This window comes from Coptis chinensis, chromosome 3 (assembly GCF_015680905.1).
Source record: "Coptis chinensis isolate HL-2020 chromosome 3, ASM1568090v1, whole genome shotgun sequence".
Taxonomy (NCBI): Eukaryota; Viridiplantae; Streptophyta; class Magnoliopsida; order Ranunculales; family Ranunculaceae; genus Coptis; species Coptis chinensis.
In genome coordinates, this window is record NC_141458.1 from 70,499,537 (window position 1) to 70,522,361 (window position 22,825).

The window sequence follows — 22,825 nt, forward strand, 5'->3', positions numbered from 1 at the left end:
TGTGTTGAACTGTTGATGTATGTCGGGTTGATTTGGGTTATTGTTTGAATTGGAAATGGTGACTGTTGGGTTGGTGGTTTCAGTGGTGTTTGGTAGTTGTAAAGGAGTTGTTGAAGCTCCAAAGGTTGTTAATGGTGTTGTCGATGCGATTTTAGAGAAGTGGGGGATGTGAGTTTTGTTTATACCAAAAGATTGGGTTTGTTATAGGGAAGCATAACCGAACCTTTTGGTGGTGTTTGGTGGTCACGTTGTGGTGGTTGTTTCGGTGGTAGTGTGGGATGTTGGGGAAGAAGGAGGTAAGAGACGACTATTAAGTGGGATGGGCTTTAGTTTCTTTCAGTTGGGCTTGGGCCAAATTAGAATGGTGGGCTTGGGTTGTTTTATAAACATATGGGCTTAAGTTGTGTTTGAGTTGGGTTTGGGCTGAAATAAAACTTGTGGGCTTGAGTTGTTTTTTTAAATAGAACTTATAGGCTTAAGTTGAGTTTGAGTTAGGCTTGGGCCGAAATAGAAACTTGTGGCCAGGCTTGAGTTTGTTTTAAGTTATAAACTTTTGGGCTTAAGTTTAGTTTATGGTTTTGGGCCTTGAGTTGTTGGGCTGGTTTCTATTTTTTTTTTGTGGGTTGGGCTTTTTTTATTTTAAGTGGACCGGATTCTATTAATTTAGATGGGCTTTGGTTAGAGTTTGTTTTTGGGCCGAATCTGTTCTAGTTAGGCTTGGTCTAGTTATAAGGGCCGGTTATTAACTTTGTGTGGGCAGGGCCTTTATCATATTAAGTGTTTTTATGTGGATCTATTTTAGTTGTCATGGGTCGGGGGTTTTTGTTTTAGACTTTTGGGCTTTAGTCTTTAGTTATCTTTTGGGTTTTAGTCTAATTGGTTTTGGTTAGTTGGGTCTGGTCCATGAACCATGACCTTAACCATGAACTATGGCTATGAGTCTATGACCATGAGCCATGACCTTAACTATGAACCATGGCTATGATCATGAGTCTGTTGACCATGAAAATGATTTGTTAACCGCGACTAGGACAGTTGATGGTCGACTTTGACTGTTTACCGTTGGCTTTGACTGTTGACCATTGACTTTTTGAATGTTAACTTTTCAGACTTTTAACATATTGAACTTTGTGGACAAATCCATTAATAGGATGTTGTCAAAACTTGTGTAAACATGTTTGTTAGTATTTAATAAAGATTTGATGTGGTATCATGTAATAATATATATTGGCATTGATGGACTTTGACTTTGACAATGTGGCTAATAAGAACTACGAAGACTTGATTCCAATCTTGAAAGATTTGGATACGTAAGTAGCTTTGAGCAAAAGTACAACCACTACACTATACTATATTATATATTAGTAATTAGTTATTGTGATAACTATATGTGAACAATGTTAGTACTTAATTGTGTATGTGATTGTGGTTGTTTAAAAGGTATTCATGAGGCATTTAATTAACGTGTTACTCATAATTGAGAATTTTCATATCTATGATTTATATAATTGATAATGAGGTGAGTTGATTGGTTATTATGTTGGGAATATTTAGTAATAATTCTATTGCTTGAGACGATGTTTATTTTATGATAAAAATATTATAATAAATGAGAACTCTTGAGTGTTAAAAATCCGGTGTAAAAGTGTCCGGTGAAAATTTAATATGTCGCCCACATCTTTAGATCTCTCCATGCCTATTTGATGAAAAGAAATGAAATGAAATGTTTATGACTAATGATGTCATGTGAAAAGCCGCCTTAGATAGGAACTAAGGCATTCGCCTTGCGGGTTGGTTGTATATTCCTTGAATGTACGGGAATGTAAGTCTGTATTCCTTGAATATGGCGGGAATGACCTAAGGTATTCATTGAATGTGTCATGAATGACCTGTTAGTGTTATGATGGGTATTCCTTGAATGTGGCGGGAATGACCTAAGGTATTCATTGAATGTGCCATGAATGACCTGTTAGTGTTATGATGGGTATTCCTTGAATGTGGCGGGAATGACCTAAGGTATTCATTGAATGTGCCATGAATAACCTATTAGTATTATGATAGGTATTTCTTGAATGTGGCGGGAATGACCCAAGGTATTCATTGAATGTGTCATGAATGACCTGTTAGTATTATGATGGGTATTCCTTGAATGTGGCGGGAATGACCCAAGGTATTCATTGAATGTACCATGAATGACCTATTAGTATTATGATGGGTATTCCTTAAATGTGGTGGGAATGACCGAAGGTATTCATTGAATGTGCCATGAATTACCTAATATTTTGTTATGCCCAAAAGAGGCTTTGTGATTATGTGTATGGAATGCCCAGAGATGGCTGTGACTCACAAGTTACGAGTTTACAAGATGGAAATATGTTTCCTGAAGGCGATATCCCCGCTTGGGACATATGTCTTGTAGTGGTACTCAGTGTGAGTGAGGCACACGGATATGTGTGATTTGGCAAATGTGTGAAGTGCAAATCGTGGAGTATGAACTAAAGGTTGGGCTATGTTTTTTAATAAATGAGTCAACGAGATAATTAATAAACAAAGTAAAATATTGATTTTTCATGTGATGGAGTTATTGTATATGAATATTTATGTATTATGATATACATGATTTCTTACAAGGAAATGGTTATGTGGTTTGTGTGAGTTGATACTCACGAGGGATGAATGTACTCCATGGTTGTGTTTTCCCTCGTTCTCATAAGTAGACGAGTGATATTAAAGTAAAATATTGATTTTACGTGTGATAGAGTTATTGCATATGAATATTTATGTATTATGATGTACATGATTTCTTATGAGAAATATATACGTGGTTTGTGTGAGTTGATACTACTCACAAGGGATGAACGTACTCCTTGGTTGTGATATACCTGTTCTCATAAGCAGACGAGTGGTTTAAGTAAAATATTGGCTTTATGTATGAGTGAGTTGTTGGATATGATTGGTTATGTATTATTATATGGTACATATAATTTCTTACGAAGGAATGTGACATGAATGTTAATATTGGTGATATATATTATGTCAGATTGTGTATTCTCATGGTTGTTGTGAGAGTGAAGTAGAGGTATAAATTAAATGTATATGTTTGGGAAACCTAACTTTGTTTTGCAGGAGGGTAGGACTTATTAACATCTTATGCAGGGACGTTATCCTACCCTATCACGTAAGCGGATATAGGTAAGATGTTAATTAAATTAATTTACTAGATAATGGAATTGATATCTTACTTGGGAAGAAACTATAAGCCGTTTTGTAAAACGGAACTATCATGTCTTCCAAGTTGAAATGGTTGGTAACGTTATATTTATTAATTTGAAAGATTGAATGTAGTACTGTATATGTTATTTTAGTCTTACTCATACCAGCAAATTCAATTTGCTGACCCATGTTTGCTTTCTTTTGCAACGTAAGTGTGTTCTTGGAAACATATATGGTAGAATGCAGTGGATGAAGACACTTGATTTGGAATGGCTCTTGGAGTCTTACTATTATAAGTTTTATGAAGTATAAAGTCTTGATTTGAAACAGACATAATAGAGTTGGTTAGAAATTCTTGAATTCGTAAATGAAGAGTTGTTCTTTTGATCTAGCTTGATCTAAGATTTTTTAGTGTCATGTTTGATAATGGGTTATTAGGGTTTCGTTTCATCCTGGGTTTTTAGATTATTGAATAAGGTAATGATTGAGATAATTACATCTTGAATAATTCCCTATTTTTTATTTTCTGGAAATTTGGGGTGTGACAGCTCGGGATTTACCAATCGAATGTGAGAATGCCTCACATACCACTCCATGTAGTTTGGATGACACTCCCATGGATAAGTACAAATGGGTCCTCGACTATTGGGTTGGATCACATGATTCTTCCAGGACTCCCAATATACAGGCCCAACAGTTGTCAATGTCCATTTCACTTCATACCTCCGTTCGGCTACAGTCCTGGTCGTCCAATTTGGTGTTGGAGGAGCTGCAGATATAAACTGCACATGACCCTTGCAACGGCGTAAATCTCCATAGCGTCAAAAAAGCAGATCACTCCCTCAAAAAGGCAATGTCATCGACTGGGCGTATAGCTTTGACATTATCGTATGGATGCCAATCAACCTTAAACAAAATAAAATGTGTCATTAATCACATACTCAAATAATCAATTACTAAAAAAAAAATGAAACAAATTGAAATACTTACATTGAACACCGTCATATCATCAATTATCGCTCGATAATACTGCAATGCATGACATGGGTTCTCATAGTGCACAACGCTAACTGTGTGTCTAAGAACACGCGACCTAGCCAACTTATACTCCAAGTTTGGGATTGGCCTAAATAACGAGAAGTACTCATAGATCCACGCCTAGATATATACACACACAGTTAATATACTAATAGAATAATATAATTAACATTAAAAAGAATCTGCAAAATATTTAAGTTTTACCTATAGAAGAGTCAGGAAGCCCGAAACACCTTTCACCTTCGCACACGTGGCAGTCCCAAGTCCTCTATACAAAAAGACCAAAATTGTTGCACCCCACGCATACTCGCCGATCTCACTGAATTTCAGCGACAGCCTCAAATAATAAACAGGCACTCCAGTCCCAGACTTGTCAGTGAAGATGGTACATCCAAAGAAAAATAGTAGATAAGCTCTTACAGCCCGCTATACCTCCACTAAAGTCGACACCTTCCCCTTTACATTCCCATCTTTATCCTTATCACGGAGCTTCCCAGCAAACTAGCTCCTCAAGAATTCTAGCCTTACCTTTGAAATGAACCGGCTCACGTCCATCTCCGCTTTAATCACAGGCAGCAAGACACCCAGAGCATGGTGTAGGAGACTCTCTGATTGTTCACAGGTTAACTCCGTGTTCCCTCGCACTACTCTGCCTCTAATCGTGACGCCTAGTATTTGGGAGACATCATCCAAAGGCACAGTCATCTCCCCAAATGTCATATTGAAGGTGTTGGCCTCTGGATGCCACCTCTCCACAAACGCAGAGACCAATACCGGATCTTAATGTTTGTAACACCCAAATACCATATCATAAAACCCGGTCCTCTTAAGCTCATTTTCAAATCTGGGACATCTTTTGAACTCATTCTAGAGATCTTATTGGCTTAACTTGGGATAGATGCGGAACACACTTCAACACTCCGTGCTCCGGCTAAAACAACAAAGACTCAATGAGGAGAAGCAAAAGGTTTTGTAAAGACAAAGGAAAATCAAGATACTAAGTCTATGATAATACCTTATTTTCCTAAACATCACGAGCCACATGTACCGGATAGTCATACAGAAGCTCTGACTCAGTAGGGCCACCACCATATACACCTCGTGTGTACTCAAAATCATCCTTGGATTTTCTCACATAGTCTACCACTAGAGGTGCTTCGACTTCGACAGGTACTTCAACTTCCATCAATTCTTCCAAATCATCATCCTCCTCATCATTATCATCCTCTTTATCACCCTCCTCATCACCAGACTCTTCCCCATCATCTCCATCCTCACCTGAGTCATCCTCATCATCATCCCCATCATTTTCAACTACACTCTTCCCACGATCCATTGCTACATTTATATCTACATCTAAATCTTTATCTACATCATCTAAATCTTTATTTATATTAATATCACCCTCACTCTCAGTTTCACTATCACTCTCAGTATCTATATTACTCGGAACAACCTCTTTGTGGTCCCCTATACGCACTGAGGTCGAGGTGCCCGCTCCCCTTTTTCTCTTCTTCTCTCCTTCTACATCACCTACATTAGTAGGATCAACATCATATGCTTTTCTATCACCTCTATGGATTGAAGCCATTGTTTTCGACCTCCTATCTCTCTTCTTCTCAGGCTCAGGCGTGTCACGTACTGCGACTCGAAGAGGAACCGCCGCCACCAAACAACTTTTATACACCCTTGAATATAGATTTAGCTACATTCTTGACATTCTTTGATCGAAGACCCATTGCTACAAAGAAAAATAAAACAAGTATTAGCTACTATTACAGTTCTAAAACCTCCAAACTTCCAAAACTTCCAAAAATTCCAACAAGGATTACTTCGCAACAAAACAAATGCCATAATTGGTAATGGAATCTAACTAAAACTAACCAACAAAACTAATCGAACAAATGTCATAATTGGTAATGGAATCGAACCTATTGCTACAACGAAACAAACTTCCACTAAGATTATTAAAAGAAAATTCAAACACCATTAAATTCAAACAATTTCCAATAGATAATTGGATTGAACTAAAACTAACCAACAAACTCTGGTATTAAACCAGACATTGCATTACTACTCAAATTAAGCTTCCATATATATTTTCTATATTTCCAGCTAAATTACAATGCTTTATAGATTTCGAGCTAAATTACAATTCTTTCGACATTACAAGTGCTACAAAATACAAACACTCTAAGACGGATAGTTGAATAACACAAACACTCAAACACTACAATCACTACAAACACTCAACAATATTCCTTACTGATTTCAACATTCAATGCAATCTCGGGTTTTCGCATTCTAAATGAAATTGAATTAAATGAATTAAAACGAATAGAATTGATAGAAAACAAACCTGTAGTAGACAAGTGTTGCCCAAGAGAGAAAATGAGTGTTGCCCAAACTCAAATTAGATGAGAGCAGACGAGTGTTTTTAACAATGGTTACTTTCTTAACAACAATGGTGGTTGCCCAAACTCGAATTAAAATGGTGAGAAAAGGTACAGTTTTTTGTTTTTGGTTTTTTTGGTGAGTGCGCGAGAGAGATGATACCGGTTGAAAAGGTTGTTCCCGGTTATGCGCGATTTAGGTAAGGGGTGTATTGGGCTTGCTTTGGACTTTGTTGTTGGGCTTGGGCTAGAGGCTGCCCAATCGAATTCATGTGGTGCCCAATACAGGTCTCAAAAACAATAGCCCAATGCAAGGGTGACAATGAGGGTAACTTTTCACTAAGTAACCAAGTTGTGAGCTTCGGACATAACCTTTTATTCCGTCTCGTGTGTTATTTTAATTTTTTTTTTTCAGGACAAAATGTTTTATTCCGTCCCGCATGTTTTTTCGACTTTTTTTTAGTTCGGACAGGATGTTTCATCCTGCCCAGCCGTTTTTTCGATATTTTTTCGTTTTTTACATTTAGACGGAATGAAACATTTTGTCCGAAGTTTAAAGTCACATCTGCATTGGACAATCCCTGATAGCTTTTCACCAGTAAGATAGCTATGAGGGAAATAGTCCTATGTGGCATCTATGTAGAGGCAATAAGTTGCTGATCAAAGCTGCTTGCATTGGGAATGCTCTTACTATATATATACAAATCCTGATTTCTTGGAAACTCCACCACCAGAATTGGCCTTACTACCTTAGTGAGAAATAAATTTAGAATGTCATGTCATACACCCAATACTAGTACTGGATTGCCTGATAAGTCCGTCTTCGAAAATATGATTCTTATGTCTAAAACGACATTTTACCCTTGTATCATTTGAATCCCAATTTTAGGTTTATTGGGTTTAAATATAGTAATATACAATTGGTCGATACTGATTCCACACATTAGCATCGGCTACATGAAAACACACTTTGTTTGATGATATACATACATTATCCTAGACAAGTGGTGAAAGGAAATCATTGTGTGGTTATACCAATGGTTATAATGACTTACCCTATCCTAGACAAGTGGTGAAAGGAAATCATTGTGTGGTTATACCAATGGTTATAATGATTTACCCTCTCAAAATTCTGAACTTTTCATTCTCGTTGTTTTATTAGAAACTCAAATTCGGTTCGTAAGGTCAATCGTGTAGCAAGTGAAATTGTTTAACTCATGACACTAAGAAATCAAAGACAAGATTTTCCCTGGTTCGAGGATAATAATCTCATCGATGATCAATTCACCAGATCCATCTGTCGTGAATCATGATTCTTTACCTGTTCCAAGCATTGTGTTAGCATGATGAGGGCGATTCTAATGTAACAGAAGAGCGTTCAGAATACGATGGTGGTGATAAAATAGACTAGTTGATGCATGATTATGGAAGTGTATTTAATTAAATAAGTAGAGTATAGAACTTTAAATATATCTTTATATATATATATATATATATATATATATATATATATATATATATATATATATATATAGGGGGTAGGATAGAGGCATATTCACCAGAGCCACATTGAATCACAAAGGAATCCACACCACCAATCTATCTCCAATCCAATGAGACTATCTCGACCATCTCAATTCTCAAGTATCAAAACGAAATTAATGAAATTTCGGAACAGTGAATGCACACAACTGATCTTAAACACGAAATTTTCAAAATTGAGACCGATCTGAAGGTTTCTTCATATATCATAATATTTTTGTGTTTTATTGTCTAATATATCTCTATTTTGGGAGTTTCTTTTATGTGATTCAAGGTTTTGTTGTATCTAAACTCTCGTATGGAAATGGTTACCTTCAGGGTAAGTTTTTTTTTTTCTCTTTCATTCTATCATGTAATGTTATTTTCTTCATTTTGAGAAATGGGTGTTTCATGGTGTTGTGCGGTTTCATCAATGTCGGTGGTGGGGAGAGCTCTTCCAACTAAATCGAGGAGCACCCTAAGATTTTCGTGGATGAAGCTTTGGGCTACTAATGAAGTTCGTGCCAAATCCAAGTTTTGGTAACCAATCTAACTATGATCATCATCATCATCATTTTTTTTTTTGATTTTTTTTTGATGATCTGATATGTTTTGTTGTTTTGGTTTGGTTGGTTTTATAGGTATTTCTTGAGGAAGCTGAAAAAGGTTAAGAAGAGCAATGGACAAGTGCTTGCTATCAATGAGGTATTTCATTTTTTTCATTGTTAGGCTTGTAAAGGAATGTTGTGTTGTGTTTCCTCCCCCCCCCCCCCCCCCTCTATATAATGATGATTGTTATGTGCTTTGTGAGGACATATGATTGTTATGAATTTGCTAGTTTGCGTGTAATAAGTGAGAATCTCTATCAAACCTATGTGATATGTCCTTGATGTCACTGTAAATGTTGATAATCTAGCTTCATAGGCTGCTTATATAATCATTATTATGAACATTATAAGTGGCATTATTCTACACAAGTTACATGCTATTAGGGTCATGTGCTTGGGTTTAGCGATCCACATGCTTGTTTGGTTGTATTAGTATTTGTATCGGATAGCTTGTTTGTAGGCCATGGAAAATTCATATATGTAGTGAGACAATTTAGCGTTTAACTTAACTAAGTGATAACGCTTTTGTAACCCGATTGGTTGGTTAATGGCTCATTAATGATTTTTTTAACATGAAACCCAATCGAGGGGAATTTGATTTTTCTCGCCAAAGAGTGTGTGTGGCTTAACTCATTGATATAACTTTGCTTCTCATAAAACCTGTCGGATGACTCTATGACCACTTAACATTTCTTGAAAGTCGATTGTCTTGATCACCTAGGCTTTAGTGCTGATTCAGTATCACATTATTAATCTAAACTCTATCGATCGATCTTAAATGAGAATAGTTATACACTTACTAATCTTTTTAACAGATCCCGTCGGAAAAAAAAAAAAAAACCCCTTTTTTTCTTGGTTCTTATACAACCATCCCGAAGACTTGCGGTCGCAGTCTAAAGTGATGTTGTTTCATATCTATTGCCTTGAATATTTTATATACCGCTTAAAAGAAGCTATTTGAACTAGAATTGATGTGAATATCCTGAATTATTCATAAAAAGAGTTGTATGGACTAGTTATCTGTTCTCCATTGTTGAAGTAGCAACTATATCATCTTGCTATCTTGCTATGCCGATGGGTGTTTGGGGTTTACTTCATCAATGCTTCTTTTCTGATTTTGATTATGTGGGGACGGTGGGGCTGTATCATATTTTCTGATGTTGGGGTTGTTTTTATCTACTTCAAATGTTTTTGTTTCTCAACATCTATGGCTTATGTTGTTATGCTTCTGGGTAGTTATTATATTTGTTTCTTGTGTAAGATTTGAACTCTATAAATCTCCTTCCTTACTATATGCAGATGTCATTGAGCCTGTCTCCACACCTAGGAGCATAGGCGAGTTTTTTGGCATGTTGGGTGAGCTCGCCGATCAACCATGGGGAAAGAACTGGAGCAGAAAGGATGAGGATGAAGCAATGCAGTTAAAGATTGATATGCCAGGACTAGGCAAGGAACATGTCAAAGTTACTGTTGAGGTGGACCTTCTGATTATCAAAGGAGAAGCCGATATCGGTAGTGGAAACAATTACTCCACTAAGTTTGTAGGAACTCTGACAGCTTGTAGGAACTCTGACAGATTATCAAAGGACAGCTTGTAGGAACTCTGACAGCTTGTAGGAACTGTTTATGTTTCGGACCAATGTTTCGGACCAAAACTTGTTCTCTAACAGCTTGTAGAAACTTGTTTATCTTTATGTTTATGACAAAGAAAACTATTTAAGTTGTAGGAACTGTGGATGCCTTTTATTTAGCTTTTATTTTCTCGACAGAACTATTAGAACAAACTACCAATCAAACTTATTCTTTGTTATTAGAACAAACTACCACTTAGGTCCTTAGTGATTTGTTGTGTTTTCATAGATCTTTTTTGAAGTCTTGCGTCTTAGTGTTTTTAAGGGAAGCCCCATTATGAGAGGATCCATGAAGTTGGTAGATATTGTTTTGGCTTCTTCGTGAAATTAATGTCTTTTAGGTTTATCTGCATACAAATTAGTTTACAACGCCATGCTCTGTGCATCTTTTCTTGTTCATCCTGCTCTTTATTCAGGTTAGTTATACTTATAGATGTGGTAGTCCTTTGTTCAGGTTCGTTAATCCCCGTGTGTTTTTGTTTGCATGCATATGTGGTAGTCCTTTGTTCAAAGTTAGTTGTTAAACTTTTGCTTTTGTTTTTCCCAATCTTTAACCATGCCCCAGCTACTAAGTTCCTTTTCTTCCTGAGGATCAGTGTCTCTTATCACTTATTTAAATTGATGACCGAAAAAAATATCTTTCGTGTAGTATTTGTTTTTCAAGTTCGAATGTTCTTTCTTTCACACTGGATGTCTGAATCCACAATCATTAATGAGAGAAAGGTGAGGTACTGGAAAATTTAGAATCTAGGTTTCAGTGTTTCTGCTCATCCTCATCCTTTCTGCTCCAGTTCTTTCCCCGTGGTTGATCGGCGAGCTCACCCAACATGCCAAAAAACTCGCCTATGCTCCTAGGTGTGGAGACAGGCTCAATGACATCTGCATATAGTAAGGAAGGAGATTTATAGAGTTCAAATCTTACACAAGAAACAAATATAATAACTACCCAAAAGCATAACAACATAAGCCATAGATGTTGAGAAACAAAAACATTTGAAGTAGATAAAAACAACCCCAACATCAGAAAATATGATACAGCCCCACCGTCCCCACATAATCAAAATCAGAAAAGAAGCATTGATGAAGTAAACCCCAAACACCCATCAGCATAGCAAGATGACAGATAGAGTTGCTACTTCAACAATGGAGAACCAGATAACTAGTCCATACAACTCTTTTTTATGAATAATTCAGATATTCACATCAATTCTAGTTCAAATAACTTCTTTTCGCGGTATATAAAATATTCAAGGCAATAGATATGAAACAACATCACTTAGACTGCACTGCAAGTCTTCAGGATGGTTGTATAAGAACCAAGAAAAAAAAAGGGGTTTTTTTTTTTTCTGACAGGATCTGTTAAAAAGATTAGTAAGTGTATAACTATTCTCATTTAAGATCTGATCGATAGAGTTTAGATTAATAATGTGATACTTAATCAAAGACTAAAGCCTAGGTGATCAAGACAATCGCCTTTCAAGAAATGTTAAGTGGTCATAGAGTCATCCGACAGTTTTTATCTTGAGAAGCAAAGTTATATCAATGAGTTCGCCACACACACTCACTGGCAGAAAAATCAAATTCCCCTTCAGATTGGGTTTCATGTTAAAAAAATCATTAATGAGCCATTAACCAACCAATCAGTTACAAAACGTTATCACTTAGTTAAGTTAAACGCTAAATTGTCTCACTACATATATGAATTTTCCATGGCCTACAAACAAGCTATACTGATACAAATACTGATACAACCAAACAAGCATGTGACTGCTAAACCCGCACATAACCCTAATAGCATGTAACTTGTGTAGAATAATGCCACTTATAATGTTCATAATAATGATTATATAAGCAGCCTATGAAGCTAGATTATCAACATTTACAGTGACATCAAGGACATATCACATAGGTTTGATAGAGATTCTCACTTATTACACGCAAACTAGCAAATTCATAACAATCATATGTCCTCACAAAGCACATAACAATCATCATTATATAGAGGGGAAACACAACACAACATTCCTTTACAAGCCTAACAATGAAAAAAATGAAATACCTCATTGATAGCAAGCACTTGTCCATTGCTCTTCTTAACCTTCTTCAGCTTCCTCAAGAAATACCTATAAAACCAACCAAACCAAAACAACAAAACATATCAGATCATCAAAAAAAAAAAAAAAAAAAAATGATGATGATGATGATCATAGTTAGATTGGTTACCAGAACTTGGATTTGGCACGAACTTCATTAGTAGCCCAAAGCTTCATCCTGAAAATCTTAGGGTGCTCCTCTGATTCAGTTGGAAGAGCTCTCCCCACCACCGACATCGATGAAACTGCACAACACCATGAAACACCCATTTCTCAAAATGAAGAAAATAACATTACATGATAGAATGAAAGAGAAAAAAAAAAAAACTTACCCTGAAGGTAACCATTTCCATACGAGAGTTTAGATACAACAAAAACCTTGAATCACATAAAAGAAACTCCCAAACAGAGATATATTAGACAATAAAACACAAAAATATTATGATATATGAAGAAACCTTCAGATCGGTCTCAATTTTGAAAATTTCGTGTTTAAGATCAGTTGTGTGCATTCACTGTTCCGAAATTTCATTAATTTCGTTTTGATACTTGAGAATTGAGATGGTCGAGATAGTCCGTTGGATTGGAGATAGATTGGTGGTGTGGATTCACTGTGCCCACAATGTGGCTACAGTGAATGTGCCTCTATCCTACCCCATATATATATATATATACATATATATATATATATATATATATATATATATATATATATATATATATATATATATATAGCTCTACCCTCTTTAATTGAGCAAGCATTTCTAGAGTGTCCACGTGTCATGGCTAATTAAGAAAAAGTAGGAAATAAAATAAGAAATAAATATTTATCTTTATTATTAGATATATATATGTATTTTAATATTAAAGCTCCCACAAAGGGTATTTTTCGAGCTCTATTAAAATTCCACATCATCATCTCCTATTAAAACAGGAATTCCTTTCCTATATATTAGACACTTCTAATTAAAACGGGAATCAATTTCCTATTAAAACAGAAATTCCTCCTCTATTAGAAAAAAGAGATTCTAACACTTCTAATTAAAATGGGAATTCATTCCCTATTGAAAAGGAAAAATATAGCATGTATAATTAAAACGAAAATCATTCTCCTATTAAAACGGAAATCATATTTCTAAATTAAGTCAACTATTAAAATGGGGTTAAAAAATGGGTTTATAAAACTTAATTAAAACAATTTGTTAGAAAATTAAAACGGGTTTTTAAAACTTAATTAAAACAATTTGTTATGAAATTACAATAGATTAGCGACTAAAACGGGAATCACAATTTGTTTGAAAATTTCTATATGTATATAGTCATGATTGTTGAACATGTTTTCAAAAGAGCCGGTGCGTATGCACGGGCCTACTTTATAGTATTATAGATATACCATCACCAATCTATTTTTTGAAGCACTCGTAGAGACTCCATTTTTTTCTAAACTCTATTAGTAATTATAAAAAAGTATGATATAAATAAGAAAACAATCTCATCTAGAGTTTCACAGAGTCTCTAACTTTTCCTAAACACTACAGCTAATTATGAAAAAACAAATCACATCTAGAGTTTCATAGAGTCTCCAACTTTTCCTAAACAATATAGCTAATTACGAACGAAAAAAAAAAAAAAGATAAAAAACTAAATTGCTAAAAACAATAGTTTCCACCGAAAACGATTTTCCTAAAACCCTTTCAATTTGATGCGCCATCCACTGTGAGATTTAGACATTTATTCATAGTTAAAGATTCCAAAAATCACAATTCTGACCACAATAATTACGACATATTCCAATTAAATTTATAATGTTTTAACACTATAATGTAATTTCCAATATATATTCGGTGGAATAATGAGATTTAGTTAAAGTGGACATTGGGCTAAAATATATTATATACCAAACCAAAACAAATTACATGTGGAAAATTAAATTATACAAAAAATAACATCACAAAATATATAATAGAAAATGAAAAATAAATAAAAATAACGGCAAAGCAATAATAACAAATATTTTAAAATATATATAATACTAAATGAAAGTAATGTTACATAACAATTAATGGGGAACTGAAAATTGGATGCAAATGTATCGAACTAACCTCAAATAATATTTAACGGAAAATCGGAAACTGGATGCAAATGCAGGCATTAAACTAATCTTAAAAAGTCATTAATAGAAAATTGGAATATGGATACAACTTGCATTAAACTAACCTCAAAGAATAATTAACGGGAAATCAAAACTTAGATGCAAATACATCAAATTAACATCAAAAAATAATTGTCGGGAAATCGGAAACTGGATGCAAATACATTGAACTAACCCTCAAAGATTAAATTAACGGGAAAGCGGAAACTAGATGCAACTGCATTGAACTAACATAAAAAAAAATTATTTATAAATTGGAAACATGATGCAAATGCGTGGAACTAATCTTAAATAATAATTAATGGGAAATCAGAAACCGGATGCAACTGCACTAGACTAATCTCAAAAAATAAACTAGATGCAAATGCATTGAACTAACCTCAAAAAATAATTAACGGGAAATTGAAAACTGGATGCAAATTCATTTAACTAACCTCAAACAATAATTAACGGGAAATCGAAACTAGATGTAAATGCAACTTTATTAAATAATAAACGAAAAATCGAAAACTGGATGCAAATGCATTAAACTAATCTCACAGAATAATTAACAGGAAATCAGAAACTAGATGTAAATACATTGAACTGACCTCAAAGAATAATTAATAGAAAATTGGAAATTGGATGCAAATGTATTGAATTAACTGCAACTAATAATTAACGAGAAATTAGAAATTGGATGTAACTGCATTGAACATAAATAACGGGAACGGAAATCGGATGCAACTACATTAAACTAACCTCAAAATATAAATAATAGAATATCAAAAACTAGATACAAATGCATTGAACTAACCTCAAAACATAGTTGGGTTATATGTTGTGGGAATGTTTCGTTGAGTATAGTTTTGCATTTAAAATGGTGTTTATCTTATCTCTTTCCGTATGATTAGGAACTTCTTGCTATTCAAGTAGCTTCAATATATATGAACTTCGCCTTATTAGACAATCTCACAAAACTTCAATCAAACTTATATTATTAAACAACAAAATGAAGTTAAAGGGTTTTATCAAATATGCGTTATTTTTTTTTTAATGGAGAGTGAGGTTTTCATGTTATAAGAAATTTTGATGAGTGATCAATATAATATTAATATATAATAGTTCTGCATATTTGCAAATAATTTTCAGAATAATTAATATAACAACACCCATTCATAGATAATCTTTGATGATTGAACATAGTGAGTCATGCATAATTTAAAGAATAATTAACGGAAAATCAAGAACTAGATAATCTTCGATGATTCCACATAATAAATAAAACATAATTTATTTTTTATGTCATGTTTGTAAAGACACTACAAATGGATCAGTAGAAACCACATTGGATAATTAAAAGGAAATTGGAAACTGGATTCAAATACATAACTAAGCTCAAAGAGTAATTAACGGGAAATCGAAAACTTTATGCAAATGCAATAAACTAAACTAAAAAAGTAATTAACTAGAAATCGGAAACTGGATGCAATTGTATTAAACTAACGCCAAAGAATAACTAACGGGAAATTAGAAATTGGATGCAAATCTTTGAAAAATATTTAATGGGAAATCGGAAACGGTATGCAAATACATCAAACAAACCTCAAATAATAATTAATTAATAGAAAATTGGAAACTGGATGCAAATGTGCGCATTGAACTTAACTCAAAAAATAATTAACAGAAATCAAAAACCGAATGCAACTGCATTAAACTAACCTCATAGAATAATTGGTGGGAAATCGAAAACTAAATGCAAATGCATTGAAATAACTTCAAAAAATAGTTAACGGAAAATAAAAAACAGGATGTAATTGCATCGAACTAACCTCAAAGCATAAATAATCAGAAACTAGATGCAGATGTATTGAACTAACCTTAACGAGTTATTAACGGAAAATCGGAAACTGGATGCAAATGAAATGAACTAATCTCAAAGACTAATTAACGAAACATTAAAAATTGGATGAAACTGCACTAAACTAACCTAAATGAATAATTAACGGGAAATTATAAATTTGATGTAACTGCATTGAATTAACCTCAAAAAATAATTAATGGGAAATCGGAAACTTGATGAAAATGCATTGAACTAACCTCAAAGAATAATTAACATAAAATCTAAAATTGGATGCAACTGCATTGAACTAACCTCAAAGAATAATTAACGGAAAATCAGAAACTAGATGCAACTGCATTAAACTAAAATCAGATATTAACTAATGGGAAATCAAAAATTGGATGCAAATGCATTGAAATAATCTCAAAGAATAATTAACTAGAAATCGGAAGCCGGATGTAACTGCATCGCACTGACCTCAAAGCATAAATAACTAGAAATTGTAAACTGTCGAACTAACCTTGAAAAATAATTAACGGAAAGTCAGAAATTGGATACAGATATATTGAACTAACGTCAAAGAGTAATTATCGTAAGATTGGAACCTGAATACAAATGCAATGAACTAATCTCAAAGACTAATTAACAAAACATCAAAAACTAGATGCAACTATACTGAATTAATCTTAATGAATAACTAACTAATGGGAAATCATAAAGTGAATGCAATTGCACTGAACTAACCTCAAATAATAATTAATGGAAAATCAAAAACTTAATACAACTGCATTGAACTAACCTCAAAGAATAATTAATGAGAAATTGGAAACTGGATGCAACGTACTACATTGAACTAACCTCAAAGAATAATTAATGGAAAATTAGAAACTTGATGCAAATGCATTGAACTAATAACCCTAAAACATGTTTGTATTATATGTAAGGGGAATAAATGTCTCGACAAATATATTTTTGCATTTTAAGTAGTTTTTATCATAATTCTTTTATTATTGTATGAACCTCAAATCTACAAATACGCACCGAAGAGCTAGAAACTCTACCTAAACCTAGTCTCCTCCTTTTTGTTCTTCTTCTTTCTCTCTTCCCCTCTTTCTCACTGTGCGGCCTCCTTTTTTTTTTTCTCTCTATCCTCTTCTTTGTATACACTTACCACCTTGCATCTAGATCGTCCATCTGTCTCCTTATCTCGCAGTTCTCCATCTCGCCGTGCCAATGCCACGTCTACAGTCTAGGGTTTCGCAATCACGATCCGATGCTCCCCGAATTCCCTTCTTATATTACACGCCTTTCTGTGTCCCATTAACTTAGTCTACTTCTCTTTATTAGGCCACTACAAATGCCCCTTCTCGACTCTGTGGTCCTGTTGATGGACCCGGGGTCGAGAACTCTAACCGCTTCGTTCTCTGTGCCATCACTATTTCCTTCATTGGTTTGTGTGTGATGTGATGGCAATCATCACGCGCATTTTTTGCAGCTTCTCGTACCTCAAGCTTCCATGCGTCACCCTTCGACTGGCTCACTTGCTCTACTCATTGATTTTCCCAACCCTTTGGAATTACCCTTTTGCCCCTCCCCTATTTAAACTCTCCCATTCTCCTCCCTTTCTCATTTCCGCTTTCACCATATTCCTTTGTTATCTTGTTGCTCTGCCACCTCTCCCATCTCCGATTAGTCTTCGGCTCGCGTGCGTATTCTCTCTTTCTCCGGTACATTTCCTTCCCTCCCAGCACTCTCTACGGGCTCGTCACTCCTTTCCTCCCTTTCGTAGGTACGTTCTCTATGCCCTTCTCTCTTTTGCTGGCACTGTGTATTTGAGTCGGTTCAAATTCTCGCGACTGTTCCCCCCTTTTCCCCATGTCAGGATCCGATTCTGGTGGCTTTTCCTCTTCCCGATCCGATGGGGTAGCATCTCCACCCCCTATAACCCCTGTTACGGTCCCCTCTACCTCTGGTCATCAAGTTTCCTTACCGCTGCCTCCTTTACATTGCCGTAGACCTAATTTAAGTGCAATTAGGGTTGCTTATGGAATTCCGGCCAACATAGCTCTAGAACACGTGTCATCCATCACCCATTACCCCCACCTGGTTTCCCGACGCCCGGGGTGTCTCGTCGTCACTGTAGGCCAAATTGTCGCCGGTCTACGGCTTCCACTCACCCTACTTGATGTCGAGGTGTGTAATCAGTTCAACATTCCCCCCTACCAAAGCATAGGAAATTTTTGGCTAATCATGTACGCCGCGAACTCATATAATAAGACCGGAAAACCTAAGATCACGGGCCGCGATATCTTCTCTCAATATTACATCAAGAAAAGTACCAAAGATGTCGGTGTGGGGTACCAGTCCTTTTATGTACACCCTCAGAAGCAATCCTTCATACTCCGTGCCACCACCTCAGATAAAGTATGGCATCATTACCCGCTATACGTATCGGGCCAATTTCTGTCTACGGACATTCCTTCTGATCTAGCTCTTAACCATCTCGCCTTCATAACCCGCGGTGAGTGTCCTGTCTCTTCCCCTCTCTCTTGATGTGTTGTCCCTGTTATCACTAAACTACGGTTCCTCTTTGTTTTGCAGGTTGGCGGCCAGATTCCAAGTCCCAAATCTACTTCGGCATCTCGTGCCCCGTTTTTCAAAGGCTCCGCAACCTTGGTCCTGCTCAAGCTGACTGCCTGGGTATCCATCCCATTATCGCTACTCCCCTACTGTCGATCCCCGATCTGCACAATATCAGTGGTCTCTCCGCTCCATTTTATCATCCTCCCCCTCCTAAGGAGCGGAAGCCCAGAGCATTCCTCCTCCCAAGAAAAAGCCTCGCACCCATACCTCCTGCCACCAACAACCCCGAACCTCCTCACACTCCCCCACCTCCCTTGGCTATCACAATCCTCCCAACTCCTCCGTTCCTGAAGACGTCCCTTCATACCGCTCTATCTCCAATTGGGACGATCAGTATACTTCTCCACACTCCCCTCCCGCTGATATGGATGTCCGTAAACAAAAGTTGTTCGACCGTGATTCAGATGATGATGATGTGAGGGAGATTCCATCCACAGAGGTGCGGGCTCCTGTGGATGAGGCTCCATCCAAGAGGCAGAGGACCTCAGCCTCTGAAGAACCTGCCCCTTCCTCCTCAGAAGAACCTCAGCCTCAGAAGAACTTGCCCCTGCCTCTTCATCCCGCTATCTCTTCCCCCCGCACACGCCGGTCTGGCAAAGAACCTGTGCCACCAACTGCCCCGGCATCCAAGCTTGCAACGACAAAGGACTTTGTCCTATTTTCCGGGTGTGCAATCGTAGGGTGATTACCGCGGACTCTGCTCTGGACAACGCTGCTGTAGCCTCCTCCTTATTTTACAATGCTCACTTGCCCAAGGACATTGCATATGCGAACGGGGGTTCGTTTGATCAACACCGTACCTCTCTGTATACCAACTGGGAGAAGGTACAATTTCTCTCTTTTTTTTTTTACATCTTCCTCTTTGATCCTAGGTGAGCCTGGACGTCTCCTTCATGATCCGCGGCCTTTACAGTGCCAAAACCAAGGTCGCCTCCCTGGAGAAAGAACATAACGGCCCTACTAGACTAAGAGATGTCTATGCCGGCCTCCAATCGGACCTAAAAGCTGCTAACTTGTCTAAGCTTAAGGCCCATGATGAACTCAAATCCGCAGAGTCATCTCACGCACAATATATGGATAAGGTCAATGAACGACTGAGCCATCAAAGGGAAATGCTTCTCCAACACCACCAGTTTAATCTAGAGGCCCTCACTCAATAACACCCGGAAGCCATGGATGCACTCAACCAGAAGCACCAGGATGCTATCTCTGAACTACTACAGCAGCACCAAACAGACATGACTACACTTCGCGACCACTTCAAGCTCCTGGCTAACAAGAGGGTGGCCAAGAAAATTCAAGAGGAACATGCGCAGCTCGCACAGGAAGGTCGGCTGCTACCCGAAAGGCCTGCCACCCCGGTGATAGAATCGCCTGAGGCCGCCATGGAAGGAGTATCGGCTGCTAATGTCATCCTAGAACACCCTGTGATAGAAGAAACCTCCCCCCCCCCCAAGGCGGCGGCCACCGATGAGACCACCACTACAGTCACTGAGGAAGCCGCTAACGAGATGATCGTTAATGAACCCACCTTGGGGATGTCCTAGCAATCTTTCTGTATTAAGGCACTGTTACAAACTCAGGGTTTATTTTGCTCCTTGTTTAACGAATATTTTGCTATCATTTCATTTGCGTCTATGATGTTTGATTTTGCTCCGTGTGAATGTTATCTTTTTATCTTTGGACTTTATCTACTTGTTTAAATTGCAAAGTATTTCCACCTATAGCTTTTCACGTCCCTGGTTTGTCCCTTGCCCTCTCCTTAGTGCACTCTTGAAGTTTACACTCCTGAGCTCTCTTCACCTCATTAGAGCACTCCAATGCTTCGACTGGGCCGTGCAGCATGCATGGGTTGGAGGTGCAACCTGATGGAGGCCAATTCCTTTACCCCATGTCTCTCTTGCCTCGCTCGTCTGTCGGGACACCTACTCTCGCGCTAGGATCTCTCCAGCAATAGTGTTCGCGAAGGGCTCATCCCGCTCTAGGCTCCCTCCAGCTCTAGGCTCAGCGAAGGGCTCATCCCCTCTGCTGCCTCCCTCTCTGATGGGCGTTAAAGCTCGATGGGGTCCTTCTCCTTGCCCCACATGTCTCCCGTGTCTCTGATCTGTAGAGGGCTCATCCCATTCTGCGGCTCAGTCAAGCCATGAAGCCTGCTGGAATGACTCATTTTGTTCTAGGCTCGCTTTTGCTCTAGTGTCAGCGAAGAGCTTATCCCCTCCGCTACCTCTCCCTCCAACGGGCATAGAAGCCTGATGGGGTCACTCTCCTTGCCCCAGGTGTATCTACCCTCTTTGATCCACGGAGGGCTCATCCCTCTCCGTGGGCCCGATCAGGCCATGAAGCCTGCTGGAATAATTCATCTTGTTCTAGACTCACTCCAACTCTAGCATCGGCGAAGGGCTCATCCCCTCTGCTGCCTCTCCCTCCGACGGCGTAGAAGCACGATGGGGTTACTCTCCTTGCCCTATGTGTCTCTTGCTTCTCCGATCCGCGGAGGGCTCATCCCACTCCGTAGGCTCGATCAGGCCCTGAAGCCTGCTAGAACAACTCCTCTTGTTCCAGGCACCCTCTAGCTCTAGTGTCAGCAAATGGCTCATCCCCTCCGCTGCCTCTCCCTCTTATGGGCGTGGAAGCCTGCTGGGGGGTCATTCTCCTTGCCCCATGTGTATCTCGCATCTTTGTTCCGCAGAGGGCTCATCCCACTCCGCAGGCTCGATCAGGCCATAAAACCTGCTAGAACAACACCTCTTGTTCCAGGCTCACTCCAGCTCTAGTGTTAGCGACGGGCTCATCCCCTCCGCTGCCTCTCCCTCTGATGGGCATGGAAGCCTGATGGGGGTTCCCTCTCCTTGCCCTATGTATCTCTCGTATCTCTTGTCCGCTATTCACATTCTTATTTAGACATCATACATAGCAAACAAATTTCTTTTCACAAAAGTGTTGTGGCCTTATATATTTACAAACAACTCTAGTCCTATACTCTGGACTTTCCTTACATTGCTTTGTAACTTCATTATATTCAATTGTAGAATTTTTTCAACATTCTTACATTCCAAGGCTTTTCTATCAGTTTGCCCTTCATTGTTCGTAGCTTATAAGTACCAGACCCTCCTACTTCCACCACGATGTACGACCCTTCCCAATTTGGACCCAACTTCCTATCCCTTTCTCTCTTTGTGCTCGGAGTCACTCGGTGGAGCATCAGCTCTCCTATCTTGAATTGGCACAGCTTGACCTGCTTGTTGTACTGCCTCTGTAATCGCCTGTGATACTCTTCTAACCGAATGCGAGCTGAGTCTATTTTCTCTTCTGCTAAATTCAAATCCCCTGCCAAGATGCGCCAATTCAATCCCTCCTCCACGGCCTTGGTTCTCATAGTAGCTGCCACCATCTCTGAAGGAATACGGCCTCCTCCTTGGTGGTTATCCGAGGTGTGGTTCGATAAGCCCAAAGAACATGGTTCAACTCGTCTGCCCACGCACCTTCCTGTCTTCCAACTTCCTTTTCAGGTTGTTCATTATTGTTTTGTTGGAAGATTCAGCATGTCCATTGCCCTCGAGGTTGTAGGGGGCAGAGAACCCTTGTTTCACCTTGTATGCCTACAGAAACTCAGTCACCTTTGCTCCCGTGAACTGTGTCCCATTATCGGCAATGATGGATTATGGCAGCCCAAATTGACATATGATGTTCTCCCATAGAAACTTAATCACC

The 22,825-nt window shown here is 37.8% G+C and overlaps 2 protein-coding genes across 2 annotated transcripts; both read right to left on the bottom strand.

Moving 5' to 3' along the window:
• Positions 1-10,229: 10,229 nt before the first annotated feature.
• On the bottom strand, positions 10,230-12,782 carry LOC147510611 (large ribosomal subunit protein eL20-like). Its single transcript, XM_086599328.1, has 4 exons — positions 12,628-12,782; positions 12,464-12,527; positions 11,227-11,283; positions 10,230-10,376 (listed from the first exon to the last, which is right to left on the bottom strand). The coding sequence occupies exons 1-3, from the start codon at positions 12,765-12,767 to the stop codon at positions 11,248-11,250; spliced, it is 240 nt and encodes a 79-aa protein (XP_086455454.1). The 5' UTR covers positions 12,768-12,782; the 3' UTR covers positions 10,230-10,376; positions 11,227-11,247.
• A 9,351-nt stretch (positions 12,783-22,133) lies between these two features.
• LOC147510612 (uncharacterized) lies at positions 22,134-22,505 on the bottom strand. Its single transcript, XM_086598196.1, has one exon. It carries the CDS (start codon positions 22,503-22,505, stop codon positions 22,134-22,136), a length of 372 nt encoding a protein of 123 aa, XP_086454322.1.
• Positions 22,506-22,825: the final 320 nt, after the last annotated feature.

Excerpts from the sequence above, each read along its gene's own strand:
- LOC147510612 (XM_086598196.1), bottom strand. The coding sequence starts at position 22,505 with ATGGTGGCAGCTACTATGAGAACCAAGGCCGTGGAGGAGGGATTGAAT.
- LOC147510611 (XM_086599328.1), bottom strand. The coding sequence starts at position 12,767 with ATGGGTGTTTCATGGTGTTGTGCAGTTTCATCGATGTCGGTGGTGGGG. Across the intron at positions 12,528-12,627 it reads CGTGCCAAATCCAAGTTCTG|GTATTTCTTGAGGAAGCTGA; the intron begins GTAACCAATCTA and ends TTGGTTTTATAG. Across the intron at positions 11,284-12,463 it reads AAGTGCTTGCTATCAATGAG|ATGTCATTGAGCCTGTCTCC; the intron begins GTATTTCATTTT and ends TACTATATGCAG.